Source organism: Myripristis murdjan, chromosome 19 (assembly GCF_902150065.1).
Source record: "Myripristis murdjan chromosome 19, fMyrMur1.1, whole genome shotgun sequence".
In the NCBI taxonomy this organism is placed as follows: Eukaryota; Metazoa; Chordata; class Actinopteri; order Holocentriformes; family Holocentridae; genus Myripristis; species Myripristis murdjan.
This window is the reverse complement of record NC_043998.1, coordinates 10,523,436-10,549,637: the sequence shown is the minus strand read 5'-3', so window position 1 is coordinate 10,549,637 and position 26,202 is coordinate 10,523,436. Positions and strand designations below refer to the sequence as shown.

Sequence of the window (26,202 nt, the reverse complement as noted above, 5' to 3'; positions counted from 1 at the left end):
AATTGGATAAAAAACACTGGAACCATTGATTGGTACACAACAAGCACTGCTGGATTTTGACTTTATTAGTTTGTGCGAGTGATACTGCTCATGGATTGTAATTCTCTACAAGCTGTTTTTACTTACAAACATTTCAGAGATTTGCTGATTTGAAATCCCCTGGTTCTGTTACATCATCAGAAAAACACAGGCCAGACCATCACTGATCATTGTGGGTATCATCATCATATCATTTATTGGTATTGCATCACATAAAGTGTGCCCACAGGCAGTGTTTTTTTTTTTTACCTTACACTATTTATTATCTGCAGTGAAGGACCTGCTTGAGTTGCACTCTCTGACATTTCATGATCCTAAACATTTTTAAGTGCCCATCAAGTGTTGATTCAAAGCACAAACAGAAACCACGTTCAAGACACCTGAGATAGAATTAGCTCACTCTTTGCATCGACCTGCTTGGCCTCCATCAAGCCCGTTCTTTCTCTTCCCTGACCCTCCTGAAGTGCACTCCATCTTTCCCAGATGAAAGGAATAACAGTGTCAGGGAAAGAAAGAAGAGAAAACAAGACGCCAAGCTGAATAGAGCCATGTGACCCTCAAACACAAGCCACTAAATCAAACAAACACATGGAAGTGGATCATATTTACCACCTCTTTGAATCTTCAAGCCTCACTTTTGTTTCAGCCGAAAGCAAAGTATAACAGGGAGGGATAAAGAGAGAAAGGAACACTGTCAAAGACAACAAAACACTCCAAACACCTAACAGTCAGATTTCATGTGTGATCCCCAAACAAGAATTTAACCCACATTCAGTGACTGATGTGTGTGAAAGCCCAATTAGGTGCTAAGTGAAACCATTTTAAACAGCTAATCAAGTTAATGAATATTCAGAGAGGGTTGAAGCTGTAAACATATTTTCCTCCAGACTTCAAACGCTTGCTCTGGCTAAAGTTTAACTGCAATCAGAGGGGCTGATCCTAGCGGGGGCTGGCTGGCCAGGCGGAGGAAGCCCGACTCAGAGACGAATCTACAAACCGTTCCATCTTTATTCTCCTTTCTTTCTCTAAAATGCGACACTACAGTAATTTTCCTCGAGATAGAAAAAACTTGTGGTCTTGCTTGAGTGTTTGCCTACATAGGCTCAGTGGGATTGCCCTCAGTGTTTGTTCATGGCAACGCTGCACCAATGTAAAGTAGCCCCCAAACCTTGGCCAGAGGCCCATGTGAATTTTAAGTGACCACTTTGGTCAATTGTGTGTCCTTGCACATCTCCCTCTTTCCCCTCTTCTTCTTTTTTTTTTACTCTCCTCTCTGCTCTATCAGTCCTCTGCGGCTCATTTATTTAGTAGGAGATACACATATCAAGAGTCTCCTTTCACTCCTGTGAGGCCTAAGGACAATATTTCTTATTTCCCAACGGGCACAACAAGCCCGCCCACTGTCACCTCACAGCTCTATATAAGAGTGCGACAAAGTCTGATGATAAGTACTTGGTCTCAAGACAAGCCTGGCAATGCGGTGTAAAGTCCTCCTCTACTTCTACCTTCTGACTGTCATAAAGCATGGTGAGTATTGTGTCATCAGCCACACTCACATGATAAAAAGGCTGCATTGGGTTTTTGTTGGCTTGGTTTACATTAGGTTGAGCTGACCAGGTGAAATTGGTAATGCAGGCATTCAGTTATCTCATGTGGACTCTGAATGGCAGGATTGCAAGATATTTTCTGATAATACAACTGCAAGTCATTATTGAGCTTGAGTAAAGTTGAGATTGAGTAAAGGTTGTTATAAGGTTGCTTGGAGTGTTTTTATAAGGGAGTTTAAAGAGAAAGACAGAAGAAATGAAAGTAACTGATGGCGTATGCTGTTCATGTCCAGTCAGGTCAGTGTGTCAACATGCACCTGAAGACCAGACACTGTGTTTCCACTGAAATTCAACTTCCACATGTGTGTCAGGACCAGTGATGATGCTGAACTGCAGTGTGTACAGTGTAATAGGATGCTGAAGAAACATGCAGCTTGGCACATTAGAAACTGCTGGGGTTCAAGTCACTGGTTGGAATTTAAATCACATTGAATATTTTTAGGGTACCAAAGTTTCTCTATAAGATATCTAAAATTCATGGCATTGTCGGCTGCTTGCTTACATTTACATCAAAAGATCTAGTCCAAAAATGTCAGCCTAGCATTTCATGTCTAATCAGTCACCACTGTTGCACATGGCATAAAGTGTATTTGTCATTAATCTTGCAAATTCTAATAATTTAGTCTCAAATGCTCCTTGAATGCCTTTTAAATCACTGTACATGCTGACCTACTCACACCTCAAGGTGAAATGAGTGTTCGCTCATTGGTGGGTTAGTGTCATGTTTACAGTTTTACATTGTGAATATTCACAAGCCAGTGTGACAAAGACAGTTACGGTCACACTCGACATTAATTATGTCTTTCACAACTCCCTCTCTTGTTATTGTTCCTCCTGCTATGATCTGCCGATCTATCAGTCTTAACAAGACTGCAACATAAACACTTCAGGGAGAAAGTTTTCCATTACCTGTCTCTACCTGCCGACAACTATTTATTGTACTAGTTATTGATTAAGCTGATAAAGCACGGCCAACCCGAGCTCAAAGGCTTTGTATTTACCTTGAAGTATTTCACAAAATTCAGGAACGTATGTTGAAACTTTTGACACATGATCAAGTGTGAAAGGTGACAATGTGAAGTGGAAATTTTCAAGAAACACCACTCAAAATTCCTTCTCAACACCTACCCAGGTTTATGACAGGTACTGAAATATATTGGAAAGCACCTTGTGCTTAAGCTTGAGAATCAATCAAAAAATAAAAATTATTATTATTATATTATTATTATAGATAAACACAATGCTATTTGCCTTGGTTGAAAGGAATATTTATTTAAATTTTCTTGTAGTTAGTTCCTATTCTGTTGTTCAAGTGGTCATTTCTATGTCATGCATTTAAGGAAAATGAAAAGTGCAGCTGATATTGAAGTCTGTAAGCTGTGGCTGACCACGTTCTCACGGCTCAACATATCTCTTAAAAGACTATTTATGAACATTTAAATCAGTTTTGGTCTGCTTCAAGCCACATTTCACAGCCACATCACACATTTACAAAACTACTTACCGGTACATAACAGATACCATATGTTTAGCAACTATTTAGTTAGTGTTACAGTGTCCATAAGATGAAGCAAAAACACACACACATGAAATGCCTATATACTAATAAATATATTTAAAAAAAAAAAAAATAAAAAAAATTTAAAAAATCACATTTTTCACCCAGTTTCCTCTTGGGGATCAGTTAAGTGTTTCTGACTCTGATTCTATTTTGCTATAGGAGGACAGTTTTGTTAGAAGTGGAATGGGTGAATTTTATTTAATTATTTATTTTAAATTTTATCTATTTATTTATTCAATTAATTTTTGGATCTTTCAGTTCTCAGTTTGGGGATATGGCTTGCCAATAAGCCTGGCATTAAAGGCTCATTTCACCAAAGGTTCATACAGTTTCACCACTATGACGTTACAGTCTCTCTTTTGTCCCACTATGGACAAGGCAGCTCAGTGACCACTGGTCAGCAAAAGGCTTGTCCATTTTCTCTTTTCCTAACTCTATCTTTCTTTGCTCACAGTGTCTCCAGCTGAAGTGAAGGCCAGCCCCAATTCGAGAGCAGTCCTCCCCTGCAGTGTCACATTCCCTCCCTCTGCAGAGGGGGATGAAGTAAACCAGTCTCTCATCGAGGTCCACTGGATGACTAATGGCTCTGACATTGCATCATTTGGAAAGGCAGCGGCGTACATAAAAGATGGTTTCAGCTGGGACACCAGTCAGTTTGTGAACGGGAGCTTCTCACTGACTGTCCTCAAAGCCGGCCTCAGCCTGCAGGGAGTGTATGAATGCACAGTCAGCTACAATTCCACCAGGCTGCCCTCCAGTAACGTCACTTTTAGCATCCTGGGTATGCCTTTGTTCAGTTTTTTAGGTTTGCTAATGGTGGTTTTTCAGAAGTCTCCCTGCAAACAGACATAGTTCTGGAGCTTAACTCTTTTTTCCTCTCCTTTCTCCCCTATTTTCCCCTCATTTTCTGCATTTTTAGCTTCTCCCACTCTCCTGATCCCTCAGCAGTGGGTGGTGTTGGAGAGAGAGAGCCGGCTTGAGTGTCATGCAGTGGGTTTCTACCCTCCTCCCGTCTCCTTTTCCTGGATCAGAGATGGGGAGATGATTGGGCCTCTCCACCAGGTTGAAGGTGACCAGACCCCAGATGGGTACTACAGGGCTGTGGACAACCTGACCATCTACCCCTCCCAGGAGGATCAGAACGTGACCTTTGGCTGCAAAGTCACACACGACGGCAGTCATCAAGTGCTGGAGTTCAAACTCAACATCACTTGTGAGTTCATGATGATCGGTCTCATCTTACGGCTCATGTGCAGGATATTCTCAAGAAATCAAATGTTTGCACAAACCTGTCCTTCACAACTTTTCTATAATCTTTTTTTTTATCAGCATTTCTGTGTGTCTTGCATTCATGTACATGCAGCCATTAGAGAATATTGGTTTATTATTAGCATTAAGCCCTTATGAAACCAAGGGAGGACACATTAAAATTCAGAATCGCTTTTTCGAGTATGACCTGACCAAGAGGCAGCAGCACACAGATAAAAACATAGATGCTACCAACGGACTACACAAACAACTTATAACAGGTACTAAAACAGGATCACTAAACAAACACTACTTAAATACAAGACTTACTAAGAAAAAAAGGTAGATTATAAGTGTTGTCAATCACAAATTTGAAGAAAAAACATGACTAGAATCTGAATAATAATCTAAATCCTTGACAAGGGCCTTAAATTCACCCAGAGTAACAAGCTCCTGAAGTTTCACTTTATTTTGAAACAGGGTAGAAGCCACGTTTGCTAACCAATCTCTGTTAGTGAAATATGACTGTGGCTCAGTGTGTCCAACCTGTTGCACACATGCACTTGTGCACCCAAAGCTATAGTTAAACATGTAATTCATTTTCTTTTCTATAGAACTGGAGTTGCCACTTTTGTTGATTATAACAAAGCGCAAGAGAGCCTATCATTGTTTCATGCTATTCAGTTTTTAACCCATTCTTCTCTGTCTCTCCTCAGATCTCCCTAGTGTCACACTTTCTGTCGTGCCCTCGGCCTCCCGCAGCGCTCCCCTCACTCTGTACTGTGACGTCGAAGGTTTCTACCCCGAGGAGGTGTCCGTGTCCTGGCTTCAAAATGGCACAGTCCTCCCTGAGCCCCCGGGGGCCGAGCAGGGCCCCGACGGGACCTACACAACTAGACGCTATTATACTTTGAGCCAGGAGCAGAGGGAGCAGGCTGGGGAGGTGGGGTGTGTGGTCAACCAGCCCGGTGTAACACACCCGGTCAGGGGCTCAGCCAGCCTGGAGCAACTGGACCCCCCAGGTAAAGTTTGAATTTGACTTGATCAGTTGAAAAAACCCATGAGATGTTTTGTGCTGTTATGGTGAACATGCAGTAATGCTTCCTCAGGAATGTGCGACTACTACTGTTACTGCTACTATTGCACAAATACACAATATATTTCCAGTCTATATAAAACAAAGCAATGAGGAATTTCAATTAAATAAATTGCAATATATAGTAAAGTGCAGTATTACAGTAGAATGCAAGCAAAGATCTTTTCTCACACATACAAAGCACTTTCATCCTGTAACAATTCATTTATGTTTTCACATCCAAGAAAAGGTAAGAAACGTCTTCAAATGTGTTGCAACTTTATTTGCTTTTATCAGCCTTTATTCTGTTTTTTTTTTTTTTTTTTTTTCTCCCAAAAAAGTTTATAATAAACATTAGGCTTGTAGATTACACATTTTTATTGTTTCCGTGAACTTTGTAACATGCATATCATTCAACTCCCAACATCAAAATCTGAGGTTTTAGGAGTAAAAGAGTGGATATAATCCTGTCTATCACTGGGAAACTTACTATGACTACGACTACTGCTGCTGCAACTACCACTAATAATCTTGGCAGCACTAGTAGTAGAGGAAATAGTAGCAGTAGTGGTTGCACTATGGGATAAAGTAGTAACACTGATATTTTTGTTGTTATACAGCAACATACATTGTCAAGAAGTGGTATAATTTTCTAAACCAGGTGAAGAGCATGTAATCTTTTAAGCTAAAAGTTTCCAGTCACCAAAACTGGATTCCCCAGGTTTCCCCTCCTATATCACCAACATATTGCTTGGCTTCTCAGATAAGGATCCGGTGCTGACTAAATCAGCGAAAGCCTCTGTTGCCCTGATGTGTATCTCTCTGGTGTTGGTCTTCCTGCTCTGCATCGGTTTTTCATGGAGAAGAAGGGATGGTGAGTCAGATCCTGCCATGCTGAGAAATCAGCAGCAGGTGCACTGAGGGACGTCACTGTGCTGTGAATCACAACGCAGCACACTGAACTACTCTCCGACAGCTTGTGCAACTGCTGTAAATATTGCACAATGTCTGAAACTACCCATTCCTTTTTCTGACACGGACATTTGTTATTTCCTCCGTCTCTCTCCATCTTCCCCCGAGACAGAAAAACAGAAGTCTCTGAGTGTGTCAGGGATCATCCTCCCACCGCGGGTGGTTGTCGGCCAGAAGGGCCGGGTGACGCTGAGCATCGAGGGCAGGAGGGTGGACCGTGTCCAGACCGCCTGGTTCCTCAATGACACCCCAATCTCCGACACCTCGCTCACAGGTAGGAGGGCTGCTAATGATCCAGATAATCAAATAAAGAATACCTGCATGGAGACCAAATGTGTTTAGACAGGGGTGTCACAATTCATTCACTGCATTAACGCACTGATTATAAATTCTGCCGAATCAACTGAACCAGTCCACCTAAAAACAGAGATAAAATGAATCGCTCTGACTCAATAAGAAATTTTTTGAATCAATTCAGTAAAAGAAATTATTGTTTTCTCTCTTTTTATAGTGGTGATGTACCAAACACTATGAATTGCAGCTTTTTGAGAATAAAGTGTTTTTTCATTTTTTAAGAATAGATGACATCAAACTAATTATGTTGTGTGATATATTTACAATTTTTTACATCAAAAAGATCATTTTCTTTTTTTGTGGTGATATAGCAAATACTATAAATCACAACTTTTTCACCATTAGTTTTTGTTTGTTTTTGTTTTCTTTTGTTTTGTTTAAGAATAAATAATGTTAAAATAATTATATTGTCTGATCTTTTGCATTTCAGAAGAAAAAGAATAGTCTTACAATACTGCATTTTCTCATTAATGGATATCTAATGACTTCAATTGAACTGAACTGTTTGAATTGTAAAATTGCAGCATTAAATCAAATTGAACTGTTCCAAAAATATTTTTTTAAACTGAATCACCAACTGTTGAATCACAACTTGAGTCAACATTATGCCAAACAATATCACCTCTACATTTAGCTATACTTCATCAGAATACTTAAAATACAAAGCAGTGGCAAATGAATGATGACAAATAGAATAGAAACCTGTGAGTGTGTGTGTGTTCTTTATGTTGCAGCTACATGTGATCCTCTGAAACTTCCTGTCTTTTTTTCCTTTTACACTTTAATGCTGCTAACAAATAACAATCTAACACCTACAGGAACCTCCAAAACTAACTTTAACTGCCTCTATAACCCTCTAACCACCATCCATCTGCCCTACGGTCTCACTCTCACCTCCCCAGTGTCGGAGAAAGGTCCTCTCCTGCCCTCCAGAGGCCAGTTGGGCTACTACAAGCTGCACACCCAGGGGCCACTTCTCTCATCAGGAACCGGCACGCAGCAGCTGCTCTCCTCGCTCACATTCATCCCCCAGATCTCAATTCACAAGGGGGCAGTGTTTAAGTGTCAGGTGTCCTATGTAGGCAAGGACAAGGTAGTGGTGGAGAGGGTGTCTGAGAAGTTTACAATTCTTGGTAAGGGAAAACTCTCTCTTTCATTTGTATTTGCGATACTGATATTCACGATTACTGTAAATGAAATTTCTGTCAACTTTTTCTTTCAGCTGCACCAGAAGTGTCTGAAATTCAGCTGGCAGAAACAGTAGATGACTCAGGTACAATAATCAGTAGATCCACCTATCGCGATTCAGTAAAAAAAAAAAAAAAATTTCTTAATTCTACTCAATGCTTTCCTGATTTCTCTCCTCCAGATATCATCTCCTTGACAGTCCAGGCCTCCCATTTCCACCCAGATGTCATCACCTTCCGCTGGTTCTGCCAGGGGGGTGAACTGAGTCCCGTGGCCTCCCAGGCCCTGTCCTCCCCTCGACCGGATGCCGAGGGCTTCTTCTCGGCCTCCAGTCAGTGCAAACTGCCCCGCAGCGAGCTGGAGAAGGGAGGCACCAAAGTGTGGGTCAGCGTCCATCATGTCGCCCTTAAACAGCCGGTCAGCCGCGAGACCAGAGGTGAGAGGCTGGATCTGAGAACTGAGAGAGAGATCGAGAGAATGAGTATTGGTCTTTGTTCAGGTTGATGTCAAAAACACTTGAAAACAATAATACCTGTTGAGGATTGGGACCTCTGATGCTGATTGTTAGCCTAACTGACCACTGCAGGGCTCCGGTCAGAGAGCACGAGACATCAGTTGAGTTCTAACTGTTTACTGAAGAACTGCATGGGCACAGTGATGCATTCCAGTTACAGAGCAGTTTCTGAAAATATAACAAAATAAATGACAGATTTATCATTATGTCATACTGTAAATTAAATGCAGTAAGTAAACACTTACGGTAAGTATAATATACATTCATGTCAGCTGTATAATGTTTAGACCCATAAGTACTGCTTCAAAAGAAATCACGTAGCATACATGAAGACTGTAACAAACTGAAACTAGCAGTCATACAAATCAACTCAGTTAGCTTAAATGCTAAATCGCGATCATGCTAGCGGGTGAAAACAGACACTTTAAAGAGTTCAAACACACATCGGGAGCTGAACAACAGTATAAGAAGAGGTAAGTGACATGTACGTATTCATTTCACATAAATTGAAGCATAACTTACATCATCAATGACTGCTACACCACTGTAAACATGCCGAAAACCGAACATGGAGAAAAACAGGAAGGAACTGCATAGACGTTATCAAAATAAGAGCGTCTACTTCAAAATAAAAGCTTAAATGCACAAAGACTACAACTTGAAGAATTCTTAACAATACCAACTCACTGATTTTTTATAAATCCGCATATTGATCGATAAATGAGTTTTAACGAGGCATCAGCTGAAATCAGTGAATGCACTTGTTAGGAACTGGACTTTGATGTATTTTTGACTGGTTTCCTGCACCACAGATGAGAAGGAGCAAATGGTGTGCATGTTACCTGCTATGCATCTTTTTATAGGTCAGCTATGAGTCATTCAACATGCCCTAGAGTTTAACAAGTAGTACGGAAGCTGGGCCAATTCTCAGATCTCAGCCCTGGCTCCCAGTGTGTCACAGAACTGCTTTTAAAATGCTTTCGCTTCTCTGTAATTCACTCAGCGGTGGAGGGCACCTCAGGTCATCTGGGGATGGTCTGCTAACTGTTCCCAGGGTAGAAGCAACACATAAAACAAACTTTTAGCAAGCTTATTTTTGATTACATTAATTTTAATTTGATTTGATTTAATTAAATATACCTGATTTGAGCTAAATGTCCACTCCACACTGGCTGACCTGGAAGGGGCTTCCCTCTCTCTGTGAACAAGATTTTTGCTATTTTTCCTATGGGCTCATGAACATAATTAAATCTGCAAATGTGTTAATTCCTTTTCATATGAAATGGGCTATACAAATAAACTTGCCTTGCCTATTTCTAACAGGTTTCATCAAGAGGCCGTGTGTGTCAGACATCATCAGCTCTGCTCCCGCCCCAGATCAGACTCTGACGCTGGGGTGTGACATCACAGGTTTCTACCCTCCCAACATATCAGTCACCTGGCTGAGGCTGAGAGACGGAGAGCAAGATGACCGAGAGGAGGAGGTGCTAGATGGAGGAGAGGTGTGGGGTCCCATACAGACGCACCCCAGACTGTACCGGGCCACGGCCACACTTAAGAGAAAAGGAGCAAATCAGGAGAAAAAAGCGAGGGGAGGAGGGATTGTGTGTAGAGTGGAGCACTGCTCTTTACGCGAACCCATTGAGAGACTCTGGAAAAGTACTGATATTGGTATGAATCACTTGTAAAACCAGGAAATTGCTATTTGGTATGTTATTGTGATAACATCCTATTTGAAAATCTCTTGTTGCTCCCTTGGCCTGGAGATGAAAAGCATGGAAACACTCTTTCTCTCTTCCCCAGGTGCTCCATCTATTCCTCCATCTCTCTCGGTCTGTTGGAGCAGTGAGGGGGTCGGCGTGTTCTCCCTCCTGCTGAAAGGGGGTCACCCAAGGGCTAAATTACTCTGGGCAGCAGGTGGGCCCACCCTCTCGCCGCTGGTGTCCAGTGAGACAGAGGAGATAGGAGATGATGGACAGAGGGAGCTGAAGAGCGTGTGCGCCCTGGAGAGGTCAACAAGCCGGCCGAGTCGGACGGAGACACAGCCGGAGAGACGAAGGAACGGACATGCAATCAGTATGTGCTTAACTTATTTCTCTTTTTCTAAAAGAGGGAAGTCAGTTTTGTTTTTGTATGTTTTTTTTTTTCATTCAGGCCATAAGAAAGTCAATGAGCGGTAGTCTTGGAGAGACACAGGAGAGAAAGTTATGACAGTATTTGTCCCCAGAGAGTCAACAGATGTAACACCATATAATGCACAAAAACAAAACTAAAAAATATTTGCTATGACTAGAGCTGTGAGTCATTTCAAAGCAACAAATGGACACAAAACTAGTCTTAAAAAGTTGCAACACTTTTAAAGCTTTGCACACTTTCTGAGGCAACATCCACACTGCAACATAGCAGCCGTTTTACAAACTTATTTTTATGGTCACACTTTTTGTTTTTGTGTATTATGCAATTTCCCATTTGTTCAGTTTCATGCACCCAAAGACAAACTGATTTCAAGTGTTAGTCTACATGAATCCAGGCGCTGCTTTGTAACTTCCAGCACCGGTATTTCCCTGCAGAGACAAAAGCTGCCGTCACAGACCCTGACGTGGAAGGAATAGAGTACATCGATGAGAAGGTGGACGGGGAGAATAACAACATCGAGAGGGAGGAGGAAACAAAGACAGAGGTGGAAGACGAGAGTGATGAAGAAACAGAGGCGGTACCAGGCGCACTGCACATAAACAGAGTCAACTTGAGGAGGGGTCCCAGAGGAGACGAGAGAGCGCGGCTGAGAGTGTGTGTGGAGATCACACACCCTGCACTCAAGCTGCCTGTTTACCGCACATGGACAGGTAAACAATTAATAAACAATGTCAATAATTAGCCAGAAAGAACCTCAGGTTTCTCAAATTGAGTCTAAAAAGGCCAAGGATTAAGAAAAAGAGGTAGCTAATATTATGAAACTTATCAGTCTTTGCAAAATCACATAATGCAATGGTCATACATGAATGAAGAAGCCATTGTCATCTACATTTTGACCAGATTTTCATTCTTCATCATTCCAGTTTTGAGACTTGTAGCCCTGGTTTACACTCAGAAACAAAGTATATAGAAGTTAAATTAAGACCAAAGTTAATGTTTGCAGCATACCGCGTTAACTTCTCTTTAAACCCTTTACCAATCAAGTTTGACAGTTAGGTTTAATGCAACCAATGAGATTATTTGTGGCACCAGAGCAGAAATCTTGGAGAAAACTGTTAAATATCTGCTGCTCACCTGGATGGAGGTTGTCTTGTGATGTTTTGTTCTCCACCGTCTCTTTCAGAGCCCATCGAGGAGGTGTCATCTTCTGCATGAACATCCACATGCCTGCAACAGTGCCTTACTTTGTCATTTTGTCTGCAGCAGATACAATTAAGTACTTGACATAGGATTTCAAACTGTCTTTTATGTGATCAAAATATGTGGTTTTTGGTGTCAGCATTTTTTTGTCTTTATTTATTACTTCATATTCTTAATCTGTCACCCATACTGTCTCCTCCAGCTTCGATTTTTATAAATGCATTCATATTTTTTTTTTTTTTTTTGTACAAAAGATGTTTTAAATCTAATCCTGTGGGTGTTTCAGACTGTATTTTGACAATAAAATTCTGATCAGCTTTTCAAAAGTTTTTTTTTTTTTCTGTGCCTTGAGTCTTTGTCAGTAGGTCCCTACATGACACGCCATGACTCAGGTCTGGACGATTCATCAAGCTTCATGTTCAGTGTAGTCTGTCATGCTGACTTCTCTTGTTCACACACCACTACATGCGAAATGAGCTGTCATTAAAAAAAAAAAAAAATAGTTCCGTTTTGCACCCTGACCACAGTGACAGTGTTATCACCTCATAAACAGCAGTGGTCGCTTGCAGAGGTGCTGCTGTAAAAAAAAAAAAAAAACTTGTGAAACTGTGTTGTGTTGCAGCTGAACAATCAAACTGTAAATTAGCCTGCTTTAGAGCTTCTTCTCAGTTTATTTTCTACCACGCACTACTGTAAACGCTTTAAGAAAATGCTGCCCTGTAAAATTAGAGATTATACTTTTGAACTAATTTGATCATAGTCTAGGTGTCAGAGCAGTACAGATGGGTATATTGCGGAGTGATTAAGAGGCTAATATTAATAATCGTCTTACATGTAGGCTACCCATTCAAAAATATTAGGAGATTCTGACTCAAATCATCTTGCAATGGATCCCATTAGATATTCTAGGGGCCCATGTGTTATTAAACACTGAAATGTGACGAGAGAAAAAAAAATATGTTGCAGAGAACAACGATGGCACGTAATGTGGTGGCCCGTCTTGACTAAACCTGCGATCACATCCGTAAATGTGCAACATATCTGCAGAGGCGATTCAGCTGCGTTGATCAGCCTCTTCCTCATCCTGACAGACCGGACATCTCATTATAGGGAACTTCACTGCGAGAATCAGCTGCGGCGTCCGAAGTCGAGTCGAGTTGATGTCAGAAAAGTCTAGTTTTTTATCATCATCATCATCATCTTCATCGTCATAATTATTATTGTTTGTGTTTACGGGAAAGTTTACACTGATAGGCTGTCTGCTCTGCCAACGCGGTGCTCCAGAGGACAAACAGATGGTCGCAGCAAATACGAAGTAAAAAAAAAAAAAAAAGAGAAGATGGATCAGCCAGGTCCGTTTTCAGGTGTTGAGAGAACTTTCTGGACAGTTTGGGTGAGCTGCCTCTTAATTTGAAAGGAAAAGTCTAATGAGATAAATACCACAGGTGTCACTCAGCAATTAAGTTGTGCAGTGTTGATGTAGTCTCTCTCTCTCTCTCTCTCTCCATCCCCCTCCCTCTGTGTGTGTGTGTGAATGTCTACCTCTCTCTCCTCTCGCTGTGTGTGTGCATGTGTGGCTCTGTTGGCTCTGTGTATGATTGTCTCTCTTTCTGTGAGTGAGTGTGTGTATTGTTTTGTGTTTGCCTGTTGTGTCTATCTGCTCTCTCTCTCTCTCTCTTTCTCTCTCTCTCTCTCTCTCTCTCTCTCTCTCTCTCTCTCACTCTCTCTAACTCTCTCAGAACTATATAACAGAAGCTGTAGCCCGCTTCCTCAGGCCACAAGCCACTGACACAGGAAACAATGGCGCAAACTCAGTCCAGGAATCTGCAGCTGTCAGTGAGCCTGGAAGCTGTGGTCGTGCAGAGAGTGACCTCAGAGGAAGGGAAGGAGATGAGGAACAAGCGCCTCTTGCAACAGCCTCTGTGGTCAACCTATCTCGGACAGCTGTTGCCTGGGAAAGCGGCTCCGGGCCTCAGACAGAAAACAAGCAATGTGCGACACCGCTCAACAGAGGGAGTGAAAGCCCAGTATCTGACGGCGGTGAGGGTATGCGAGAGGAACAGGCTGCCCAGACAGCAAATCAAGACTCAGGACTGCTCACTGCCAAAGATGCCAGAGCAAAAGAGGAAGAGGAGGCAAAAAATAGTGATGGGACCAGGACTCAGGATCTCGACAGCAGCTCAACAAATCTTACATATGATGCAGCGAGTGAAGACAAAAGGGAAGATGGCAGAAAAAATAGCCTTGTGGAAGAGATTGATCAGGCAATGATGAGTGATTATCAGCACAAAGTAGATGAAACCATGGGAAATTCCCAGGATGAGGACAAGGAAAAGCTCTGTGAGGAAGAACCAGGAGATTTCAAAGATCCACATATTTCTGTGATGTCAGAAGAAACTGCAGTCAGTTTGCTCATTTTCAAAGATAAAAGCTTAGAGGAGGAGGATAACAAGAATACAGAATATACAGGAATGCAGAAGAATGAAGAAGATGCAACAGTGACACATGAGGTATCTTTGGGAGAAGAAACTGATGGAAGTGATGGTGTCTCACAGCTGACCCAGTTCAATATCACAACCTCTGCAAGTGGCTTCAAGTCTAATGAGGGACTGGTGGAACCTGAAGACGGACAAGTCCAGGAATCACTGCCCACCTCTGAAATGATGTCAGATGAAGACAGAGCTGTAAAGGGAGACGCAGGCATCGCTGCTCCAGACACAGTGCGACATGTTGAATTACAAATGGCCGACAACAAAAGCAGCATTGTCGCAGATGATGAGATAACTGTTGTCAGACAAGAGCAGACAATGGCTGAGAGTACTGCAAGAGCTGCAAATAGTGAAGTTGAGGATGAGAAAGAAAAGGAGGATAGGAGTGCGGTGGTCGAGAGTGAGTTGGGTGCTACAGTTGAGGAAGAAAATGTCAAAGAGGTGGAAGCAGGTGCAGTCGGGATACCAGATGAAGTGAGAGAACAAGAGGATCACTTTGAAGTGGTGACAGAAGACAGCAAAGAGGAAGAAATCATTATAACTGAACTTATTACATGCAGTGAAGGCTTCACACAGTATGCTAATCTAGATGTGCACAGATGTGAAGATGAGGAGACTCAGCACTTGGAAGTGGGAACCAAAACAAGTGAGGAAGATGATCTTGAAAACAAGAATTCAGGGATTTCAGGAATATTGGAATCTGTCCATGACGTGTCATTGCCTGACAAAAATAGCAAAGTGACAAGTGTAAACATTGCAGTAGATGAAAGAAGTACAGAGGAAGAAGTGGTCTCAAGTGAAAAAGAAAAAACAGTAAGTGACAAGGAAAGAACATGCACCACCAGTGCAGCAACAGAAATAGTAAAACCTGAAAGCAACAATGGAGAGGAAACAAATGGAGAGTTCAAAACTATTTCCCAAGGGTCTCGTGTGCCTCAGGAGCTGAATTGTATACCATGTGGGGAAACTGAAGAGGGAGTTCCTGGATACAACAATGGACATGAGCCAGATGAAAATACAACACAAAGGTTCCTGAAAGGTGGAGATTATGAGGAAATTCAGACCACCCAGTTACCAGAAGAGGTGGAGAGCGTCCAAAGCATCAGCAGCAGCACTGAAGTTGGTCATTTTCTGACTAGTGAGCATATGGAAGAGGAACAAGACTCAGAACTTGAAAGTACAGAGAGTATCGATAAGAGCTTTGATGTGGTTGTCGAGGAAGCGACTGAGATACTGTGCCTGACAGATGGTGAATTTCAGCAGGAAACTGAGAAACCGCTGGCTCAACCAGTGAGAGACACAGTGACTCAGGCATCAGGACAGTTATTTGCTACAAAGGCAGGACAATTGGACATATCAATGAAGACAGGAATTCAACAGTCAGAAAAGGCATTTGGGACCAATGATGAAGCTGATGGGACAGAAAAAGAACTGCATGATAAGACTGAGGAGCTTCTGGTTGAGTTTGCATTGAATGAGGAGTTACGTGATCCCAGAGAAGCTGATTCTGAGGGGGCGATCGCAGTGGATGATGGACTCATGATTGATACAAATACACAACATGGGGAGAAAACAGCAGCAGTGTCAGAAGAAGAGGTCGGATTATCAGGCGAACCTTTGAAATCCTCTGAGACTGAATCACAGCAGATGACAGAGACAAGATTCTCTGAATCATTTGACGCTACAGTATCAGAGCAGAGCAGCAGCAGGACCTCTTCTCCACTAGAGGACATTTCTGAACCAAGACAGTCAGTTGAGGAAACCCCAGAATTTCTTGAGGATAATAATGACACAGCAACAGAAATGGAAGCTGCAAGGTTTGATATGGGGGAAATAGGTTCTGGAGTGGAGAATTATGCAGCAAAAAGTGAATCAGAAAACAAAACTGAACCTGAATTATCTGGAGATGCAAACACTGAGCCACCAGTTGAATCAGTGGAGACAAAACATGAAATATCAGGCATAGCATTTGAGACCAGAATTGAAGAGACACTGATAGACACTGAATTGTCTGATCAGTTGATAGAGATTGATCCAGAGTCCAAAGCAGAAAATACAGAAATGATGTTAATGGAAACCGAAATGGCAAAGCACAGAACAACAGAAAATGTGTCAGATTTAGAGGGTAGCTCAGGTTTTGAACACACAAACGAGACTGATGAAGTACTTGACATGCAGATAGAGACAGTATTGATGGAGAACACTGATGACACTGAGACTAAAATTATCAGTGAATCAACAGGAAGGGAACCACCGGAGGAGAAGGAGCCTGAACCGCAAACGGACATCAAAATGCAACCATCAGAAGAAGTACCAAATGAACTGAGAGAGGGGCCGATAGAGCAATCAGTGGAATCAAATGTTGCTGAGTCTGGATCAATGAGTGACACAGAGATAACGTCATCAACAGAGTCTGGATTTTTGGACAAATCCCCAGATGAATGGGGCACACCAAAGAATGAGACTCACCTACTGACATTAAGTGATACAGGACCATTTCAAGACATGCATGGGATGTTGGTTCAGGACATATTGATGAATGAAAGTGCCAAGGAAATGCAGGCATATATTGAGGAGGATCAGTCCATAAATGCAATACCTGGAGAGGAAACAACTCAGATCGGATTTCTAGGGAAAGCCCCTCATTCAAAAGTTATACTGTCAGAGGAGAGGCATGGTGAGTTTCCAGATGAATCCCAAGAAGAAAGAGAAACAGAAAAAGTTGAACCAATGGAAAGTGAAACAGGATTACAGAAGGAGGCTGATCTTGAGATAACAGCGGAGTCCATACTAGCCCAGGAAACTGACCGGAAAGAGGCTGAAGACGCAGATGTCGCATCAGTAGCAAAAATGAAAGATGAGACTCTTGAGTTGGTGTCTGAGCTTCCACAGGAAATCAAACAAGATGATTCTGGACAGTGCAGTGAAACAGAGGAGGATGAGTCGTCTGCGATTCTCAGGGAGAGCACAGAGCCGGACGCCTGGGCTGTGTTGGTGGATGGCTCACATGGGAAGACCTGTCCTGAAGCCCAGCATCAACTTAGTTATCCCTCACTGGACCGAGCACAGCCTGGGGAGTCGGAGACGGAGCCACCAAGGACAAAATCTGGACATCAGTTTGAGGTTTCGCTTCTCTTTTAACATATTTAAATAAACTGGAAATACAATGCTTTAATCAATCACATATATACATGTGTGTGTCATCGAGAGGATGTCGTTTTAATGCTATAAATGTGTTGTTTTTAATTTTGCCAGGTACATGCCTCTATATTAGACTTCACTGCTCAAAGATCAAGAATTGCTGTTAAAAACCGTCATGTAAGGCCACCAAAAAATCCCCGCTCCCTTCTACAAATGCCGTCTGTGGAGCCCGAACCCTCTGGGCGTCCGCCAGTCAAAGCCATTGCAGGGGTGCCTTTGGGAGGCTTGGGCATTGGAATAAAACTGCCAGGTAGGTCAAGTCACCAGTCAGGAAAGGCTTATATCATATGGTGTCAAATTCGTCTTTATAATCAGTTCAAATGTCATAATAAATGTCATGTTTTTCAGGACTTGGTGCTGGTTTTCCTGTTTTAAAAAAGACACCGCGAGTGGAAAAGGATGAAAATAATGCAGAAGGCTCCTCACAGGTGCTATGAATAATCCTTGAATTAATGCCATACTGTGACTTGTGTTGAGTGTACATTTTTTTTCAATGCGACATATTCAACAGAAATCTGAGGCAGAGCCGGAAGTGAAGGATGATGCTCCCAAACAGGAGGAGGCCGAACACAAACCTAAATGGATGCCCCCAAAACACCCAGGGTAAAAACAGCTATATATTCTGACACACGCTTGGGATATTTTCACTGTTCTATTCAGCACAGGTGAGGTATCTTGTGTTTAAACACTTCATGATTAATATTTGTTTTCTCTTGTTTTTACCAGATTTGGAAATCCACTTATGTCTGAGCTCAAGAGCAAACTGAAGAAAACAGCAAAAGAGTGAGAAGATGGTTAATGGAAATGCCTTATGTAAATATCTGACAATATGATGTAACAGGTCTTCTTTTTTATGTATTTCTCAAACAATTGAATACAATACCCATATGCTTATCATTTGCATTTCTTGTCTTTTGTTTTATTTTGTGTAATAAAACAACTAAGGAAAGATATTTTCTGATAAAGAGTTGCAAGGCATGGTTCTGGACTGTGGAAACTTTTGTTGGTAACATTAATGTGCTTTAGAGGACCAAATATGAAACTGAAATATGAACTGAAAGGATGATAGCAGAGAAGTGAGGGGAACAGGCTGAGGGGAAGTGAGGCACTTTGTCAATCAGAGACAAAATCAGTGAGGAAAAGTAGAGGATTGTCGTAGCTGTCCAGATAAGGTTTCCTTTCATTTAGTCATGAGTGATGCCAGTGGTTCTTAACCTGTGGACCAATATTTGATAAGACATAATCTCACGGATCCCCATCTGATAAAGATTGAGTTATTCCATAACTGATTATACTGTAGATTGGCAGGTTAACAGTGAATAGTGTGAAACCTATGAACAGAATTGCCGTTCTTACACATTCTCTCAACTTGTAGTCAATGAAATAATAGCAAAATTAAACTATTCCCCTGGAACTCTCTCAAGGACTCCTGGGGTCCCCGAACGCCACGTTGGGAACTGCTGACCTATGCCATATGGGCAGTAAAGTAAAAAGACAATTAAGATGCTGTGAAAAGTTTGCTTGCTGTAGATGATGATGTTGAAGGAAAATTTGGGGGATCTGAGAGGAAGTGATCTCTCTAACTCTGGGCCCGTGGGCATGAGTGAAAATACGGGAAAGGGAGGCATAAATATCAAATTCAATCAAGTTACAAGATTAGGTAGTGGGAGAGAGGAAAATGAGTTGACAAGGTTAACGTTTTATAGATAGATAGAATGGATAATGGATAAGTAATACAGATTTGGGTGAAGAGATGTAGAGTGTTGCCTCATGTCTTATGTCCACTCCGGACCAGAAGGTGGCGGTAGTGCACCTATAAACTGGATGCGAGCTGCCGTAAAAACAACGACGAAGAAGAAGGATTTCGTCCAATGAGTTGTCAAGAGCGTTTATTTTCAAACCAGCAGCGCGTTGAAAGTTTGAATGTGGTTTCATTAAACTTATCTACATTCTTTCATAGTGACAATAGCCGTTGTTTTTTAATTTAAAGTACTAGTGTGGTGCGTAAAATAAACGTCAGTCATTTGTTACGACGTCCACCTCCTTTACACGGTAAGCCGGTTATCGCTGCTCTTTTAACCTTAACAAGCTAACTTAGCGTTACAATTGACAGAGATAATAGTGCATGGCTAGCATCTTTCATCAGCACTGCTCCGGACAAATTTAGTCGAAATGCAGCAGTGTCAATAAAATGTGTATGAAACTGCAATCTAGCCGTTAGTACGTGGTTTGATGTTATGCTAGCTTTGTTGGCGTAAATTATTTTCACTTTTTGTCAACAGTGAAAAGCAGTAGCCTAAGCTAGAATTTAGCAATGGGACAAAACGTGCCAGAATCGCTTGTCCAGCTATCATCAAGTTTTCACCAAAGACAAGTCTAAACAGGCCAGTGGTGAACTGAATTGGTTTGAGGTGCTGAGATAAACAACAAAAAAAGTGAATGAATGTCCAGCTGACCCTTCGCTCTCACTCTTGCATTGACTGGGTTGTAATTCTAGCTTCATGCTCCATGTACTTTATGAAATATGTGCCTGGCAATAGCAGCAACAGTTTTCAGTTTTCATAGTTTGTTTTATGAGGAAAAAAGCTCTGTCCTCATAATGAATAATTCAATCTACATTCACAGAGGATTTAAGAAGAACTGCTGATACTTTCCAAGCTGCCCAGATATCGTGCGTCGAGTCAACAAACAAGAATACCTGATCAATTTTGTGTGGAAGTATCAGTAAGAGTCTGGCATGGCTAGTCAGACAACAATGCAAGCATCGTCTGGTAGTGATCCTGAAACACATGAGGGAGATGAATGCCGTGAAAATATTCCACCTCAAAATGTCAGTGCTACAGGCACTGTTAAACCCCAGATCCAAACTGCAGACATGGTAGGATGTACCTCCACGCAGCCAAGTGACAGCTGTCACTTTGCAGCCCCAGCTTCACACAGTGGAGTCAAAGCAAAATCACGGATGTCCAGTCTCCAAACTGCTCTAACACCAATTTTCAAATATTTAAATTTTGGTGTGAAATGTAAAAACTCTCTGTCTCCAGAGCCTTTGGAACATGGAAAAAGTCCTGATCTGAATGCGCCCTCTCTTCACCATGATATCACAGACGACTGCAGCAAAGTAAGGGAAAGCATCAGCCAGTGCCCTGCCACACAGAGCACTGTTGGACCTTCTGCCCATGCATTAAGTCAGAGGTATCCTGATATTATGCTAGAGGAGATTACTCTGTTGGATCTTACCGTTGATTCCACTGTGCTAATGGCTAGCCCCTCTGTATTGTCTCTGACTCCTGTATGTGTGAAGGCGAAGGCCAAGAAATCAGAGGAGGTTGCTGATAAACATCCAGACTCGGATCTAGGCTCTTCTCTAACCTTGGAGTCTGAGATGAGTTCGGTGCTAACTCCAAGAGGGGGAAACATAACACTAAATGATGCAAGCTCCCTCAAAGCTTCCTTGGAAGTCACTCGGGATACTCCTACAGTAGATAGTTTGAAAATCAGACGGCCTTTGTCAGAAGTGAATGAAGAAAATGTTTCAGGGGTCATGGGGTCAATCACGATTCAAAGTTCAGCTGAAAACTTGTCTCTCATCGTTCCTGGCAATGCCACCCAAAACATTCGTTCATCTAGTGACAACTTTGCCCAGTGCGTGGAGAAAAACGCCATGAATGACTGCAGCGGTGTCCGAGCTTCCTTGGTTGTATCTCAGGATGTTTCTCTGGTGGATAGTCTGAAAAACAATCAACCTTCATCTGCAGTCAGCAACCAAAACATGACAGACAATGCCGGATCAGTTATGAGTCAAAGCTCAGCTGAAGGCTCGCTCAGCAGCGTTACTGGCAACGTCACCCGCGACATAAGCTCCTCTAGTGACAAGTCTGCTCAGGTCGTCATAACCATGTCATCTACTGTTGATGTGGAGTGTGATAACTCAAAGAACTGCACCTTTGAACTTCAGGTTGAACCTATGGAGAGCTCCAATCCTGGGGAATCCAACAACACAAAGTTGCTAACCAGCAAGATGCCACAAGCTAGCCTTAAGCCAGATATGAACAGTACCTTTACCACTCTCCAGACATCCAAGCTGGACATACACAGCAATGTAGATACTGCTGTTCAAACATCCTGCCCTCAGAGCAACACCTCACTTCCTCCCCCATCTAATCCCACCACAGAGAGTGAGGCTGAAGGTGAAAATAGTCCAGTCTCTCAGAACACCTTTGAAACCTGCCCTGTTATCAATCAGACCTTTTCAGCTGCAGAGACTTGTGCTCTTCAGAACAACACTTTTAACATGCAGTCTGTTAAAAAGTCCAACAGCAATACCAGTTTAGCAGAGGCTTGTCCCCAAAACAACACTTTAGATATTAAACCTCTTTTTAAGTCCAATAGTAAAACTGCTTTGTCAGACACAAGCTCAAGTGCGAGTCTCCAGAACTCTTTGGACATGCCCTCTCCTCCTAGGCTCTGTAACCCCACCACCATCTCTAAAAACAACACTTTTGAAGCGCATCCCCCGGGACTGTCAAAACCTAATGGTACAGCAGCTGGCGCAGAGGCTAATGCCATGAAGCCTGATACCTGTGATAGCACTTTGGAAGACAAGCCTGTTGTAGTCTCTGGAGCCAAAGGAGGTGAGAGCAAAGAACCTTCACAAACAGGCATGCCTGTTACAGATGGACTTTCTGACTCTTTGGACCATCAAAGCATGGATGTCGAGAGCAAAAAAGCAGACGCATTCAATTTGGATGACTCCCTAGATTTGAGGTCAGACTCTTGGGTTACATCTACACCCATGCCTGATTGCAAAATGTTGACCTTAGCTGCTGAACGCACAGCAGGCAAACCCCCAGAGGTGCAGAAAAGGCTGTATGGGGATGGCCCCAGCAAGCCAGTCACCCAGGTTGCTGCGCCCTCAAACATAGTCAGTGACCGAAAGACATTCTTAACAGTCCCCACTGCCAGATCATTGTTGCCTCCTTCTAGAGTTTCATCCCAGCTATTTAAATACAAGCCAGGCTCCACACTTCCAGTGAGATCTGAGCCACTTGCCCCTGGTCCACCTCTGACCAGACTGAGAGCCCAGGCAGAAGCCTCTAGAAACACAGAAGCTTCAGATGCAGCCCCAAAGGAGGTAGGTTGAGAATTACTGATTTTTCTTAAATAAAATATAAAAATACCTTCTAATTCCATACCAAATAAATCTGGGTGAAATGTCTGATCCATTTAAAGCTGTGGTAGATTAGTGCAGATTTTGTTGACAGACAGTTGAGCCTTGAGAATGTTAAGTCATGGACTTTGCAATCGGTATTGGAACACAATATTAAGGTGTTTTAGTAAGGTCTCCTACAGCAATATTTCTCATAATGGCTTGTCACTGATGTGACATTAGCCACTGTTGTAAAACTCACTCAAATTTGACCAGTTGCATTGAGTTGTCAGGGATTAGGCAGGATAAGGCACCAGTGTACACTTTTGAAATCTGTGTTTTGTCTCTTTGACTTTGTGCATCAAAGACCACAGGTGTATCAAGCTCCTCCAACAGGCGTTCAGCAGCTACAGGTAGGCAGTGTGCACATGTTTGTGGATCTGCATGCCTGTTTTCAGCAGAAAGTAAATTTTTGTGCTTTTGAGGTGGTTTTTGCCTATACTGATCACTTTCATTGTGACACTCAAACTCAAATTGGATCAAAATGCTGACAGTTTAACTTTATTCCACTGAGTTTTCAAGTCTCCAGTCCTTGGCTTCAATGTAGGTTTTGGCCAAATATAACATCTTTCACTTGTTCTCTCCCTCTGTCCTGATTTTAGGATCCAAGCCACCTGGCACTGGCTTGCGGAGAGCTATACCAAGTCTCAGGCCTCCATCAGCAAGGAGCCAGGCAGCAGCCTGTAATGTTGATAAATCCCATGGACCTACAGGTAAATGCATGGTTTATGTGCAGTGTATTGATGGTCTTACTTTTAGGAGTGATGCATACAACAACAAACACATAAAGCAAGTTATGGCTTGGTCATCGCCATACCTTGCTGATATAAATAATCTTCAGTTGGCACACACATCAAGAGTTTAGTGTTGATGTTTTTCCATTTGGCTGGTCTGGTCAGTAGGTTGAGATTCCAGTGGCCGTATATATATTTTGCACGATAGCAGGTAATTTACTTATGTAAAACGTAACAGATTGCCAGTTTATAATATTCAGATGACGATTAAAATGAAAATGTAACAATAAAAACAAGCACAAACAAGAGCTTACTCATTCCTAACAATGTATTAAAATGGAAAAATACCTTGGTTGTACAAGTGTGTCCACAATACTTAGTCTTAATTTAGCAAACGAATTTATGGTTTAAACATTTTTTTTATTATTTCTAGATGAAGGTACAAAAAATCTGAGCTAACTGATTGTTATTTCAGATCTTAGTTAAAATCAGTAGTAGCAGTTAAAAGATCTATCATTTTAGACTTAAAGTAGTGTGGCTGTATTTTGTTATTTATTGCCTTATAATGTAACTGATTTTTTTTTTCTCCTGTCCTTACACAGTTACAGCTGCACAAGCACCCGGCCAGGGAAAGAAGCACATCTTGATCAAACATGAAGCTTTACCAGTGGCAAAGAAAAAGAAGATGGGTAAATACTTGAAATACAAAACTAGCTTCACTCCAGAACTTCAGGTTTCACCCCCACATCTGTCCTGGGGTTGGTTACAAACAGTGAGCTTTTTATTTTATCTTAATGTAACCAACACCAGGACGCAAAACATAGACCTTTCTGTCATGTTTGCCAATATTAGAGACATTGCTTATGTACTTGCTCAAGTGGATTGGAGTTGACAGTCATTCTTTGACTTTTTATCTCATGACTTTAGATCTTCCTGTCCCATCCACCGGTGCCGAGGCTGCAGCTTCAAGTAACCCAGCCAGCAGAGCTCAAAGCCTGAAGGTGCCTGCGCCCAGCCAGAGAGCTCTGCCGGCCAGAACTGAAAACCAGAATAAGTCAGGTGTGTGTCATAGAGTTATGTCATGTAGCACAATTATGTAAGTCAACCTTCATACTGCTGTGAATCAATGAATCACCATGAATGTGAGGTTGTTTGGTATTTCTGTTTTGGCTGTTCTTGTTCTAGAGAGCATGATGACATTTGTTGCACCTATAGGAAGAAGTTTGAAATTAAATTAAAGCAGAAATCTGTAAGCTACAACCCTCAGCACTTTAATGAAATGCATTTTAAATTCAAATGTGTATTTTACTCAACAGTCAATAACCTAAGGACATGGTAGAGGATTTGAAATCAATTTTTGGGGTTAAACCTCTTCACCACCACCAACAGCCCTTTGCTGCATGTCATCCCCCCTCTCTCCACTGCCCCTCCTGTCTCCCCCCACTGTCACTATTGAATAAAGCAGCAATGCCAGAAAAAAACATGGTGTTGAAGGCAAAGTCTTGCCAAATGAATGGTCTGTTTCACCTTGTCTTCAGTAATGCCATGATTCAAATGTTTTTGCAGGGTGTACCAGATGCTCACAGCTTGAGCAGCAGCTCAAGGAGCAGTCTGAAGAAATAAAGAGACTGAGAGAAGGTACGCCTTGTTGCCCTGGTTTTGCCATGAGAAAGATTTTAGGAGACAAATGGTTCAAATCTCTGTCCTAGTTCTCTGGAGATGAAACATGAATGGCAAATCATTGTCACTATCAGGCAAGCAAACCTCATCATGTCATTCTTGCCTTCAGCATACAAAAAGGTCAAAAGCAACCACAAAAGTGATGGGGAAGGAAACCAAGGCAATCTGCAGGAAACTTTTTTGCAAGTGTGTGTGTGTGTTTGTGTAATTACTAATACATGTTTTCTTAATTTTTCAGAGCTACTCAAGCAGAGGGGACGAAAACAGCACTGAATTCACTGCACTGAATGATTTGTGTTGTGATGTTTACCTGTGTGGACCCCAGGAAAAGTACTTGCTGCCTTGATTGTGACTGACGGGGATCCAAATAAATAAATATTAATTCATTAATATGTTTTTATTCTTGCATATACACTGTAAATTAAAATGTTAATTAAATGAAAACGGCTATGATAACATTAAAATTGTTTCTATGCTGAGACACCATTTTCTTTTGAGTGTGTATTTGAATTAATGAAGTTTGGCAGATTACAGTACTGACTTTGGCTAATATGCATTATAATTCTCTAATCTGGTGCAATATAATCCACCTACATATGCTGCAGCATGTTTTCATCACTCTACATGTCTTATAGTAAAGCAGTTCTGATGATTCAGATCATCTCAGTATGAGGATTAGTCAAATACTACAGAAAGAAAACTCCACAAAACTTAATAGGCATAGAGAGGCAATTTATTTTAAATCTTTATCAAGTGTACATCAATGGCATTTCCAAAGCCTGCCACCAAACCCACAACATACTTATGTTATCTGGATTAGAGTCACTCCTGTACCAAATGATCTCAAGAGTATTGCTTATGCTGGAGCTGCAATTACACCTTGAATATGCGGTGTAGTTGTGCAGGTGTTTTTATTTCATACCTTAATGTTACTTTTCTTGAATTTCTTTTCACTAAAAATGGAAAACATGTAGGTAAGACAACAAAAGCCAGAT

The 26,202-nt window shown here is 41.8% G+C and overlaps 3 protein-coding genes across 3 annotated transcripts; all 3 read left to right on the top strand.

Moving 5' to 3' along the window:
• Positions 1-1,513: 1,513 nt before the first annotated feature.
• On the top strand, positions 1,514-12,215 carry LOC115377834 (uncharacterized). The gene is made up of 13 exons (XM_030077877.1): positions 1,514-1,566; positions 3,662-3,988; positions 4,127-4,420; positions 5,172-5,477; positions 6,294-6,404; positions 6,615-6,776; positions 7,759-7,989; positions 8,079-8,129; positions 8,226-8,480; positions 9,882-10,229; positions 10,362-10,634; positions 11,129-11,404; positions 11,878-12,215. The coding sequence occupies exons 1-13, from the start codon at positions 1,515-1,517 to the stop codon at positions 11,907-11,909; spliced, it is 2,718 nt and encodes a 905-aa protein (XP_029933737.1). The 5' UTR covers position 1,514; the 3' UTR covers positions 11,910-12,215.
• A 738-nt stretch (positions 12,216-12,953) lies between these two features.
• Positions 12,954-18,481, top strand: LOC115377807 (microtubule-associated protein futsch). Its single transcript, XM_030077831.1, has 6 exons — positions 12,954-13,287; positions 13,634-17,506; positions 17,639-17,834; positions 17,933-18,012; positions 18,096-18,187; positions 18,311-18,481. Exons 1-6 carry the CDS (start codon positions 13,234-13,236, stop codon positions 18,369-18,371), a joined length of 4,356 nt encoding a protein of 1,451 aa, XP_029933691.1. The 5' UTR covers positions 12,954-13,233; the 3' UTR covers positions 18,372-18,481.
• Positions 18,482-19,456: 975 nt separating this feature from the next.
• Positions 19,457-25,693, top strand: LOC115377812 (mucin-5AC). Its single transcript, XM_030077841.1, has 8 exons — positions 19,457-19,636; positions 20,210-22,718; positions 23,101-23,146; positions 23,396-23,506; positions 24,130-24,216; positions 24,455-24,586; positions 25,094-25,165; positions 25,446-25,693. The coding sequence occupies exons 2-8, from the start codon at positions 20,322-20,324 to the stop codon at positions 25,478-25,480; spliced, it is 2,880 nt and encodes a 959-aa protein (XP_029933701.1). The 5' UTR covers positions 19,457-19,636; positions 20,210-20,321; the 3' UTR covers positions 25,481-25,693.
• The last annotated feature ends 509 nt before the right edge of the window (positions 25,694-26,202 follow it).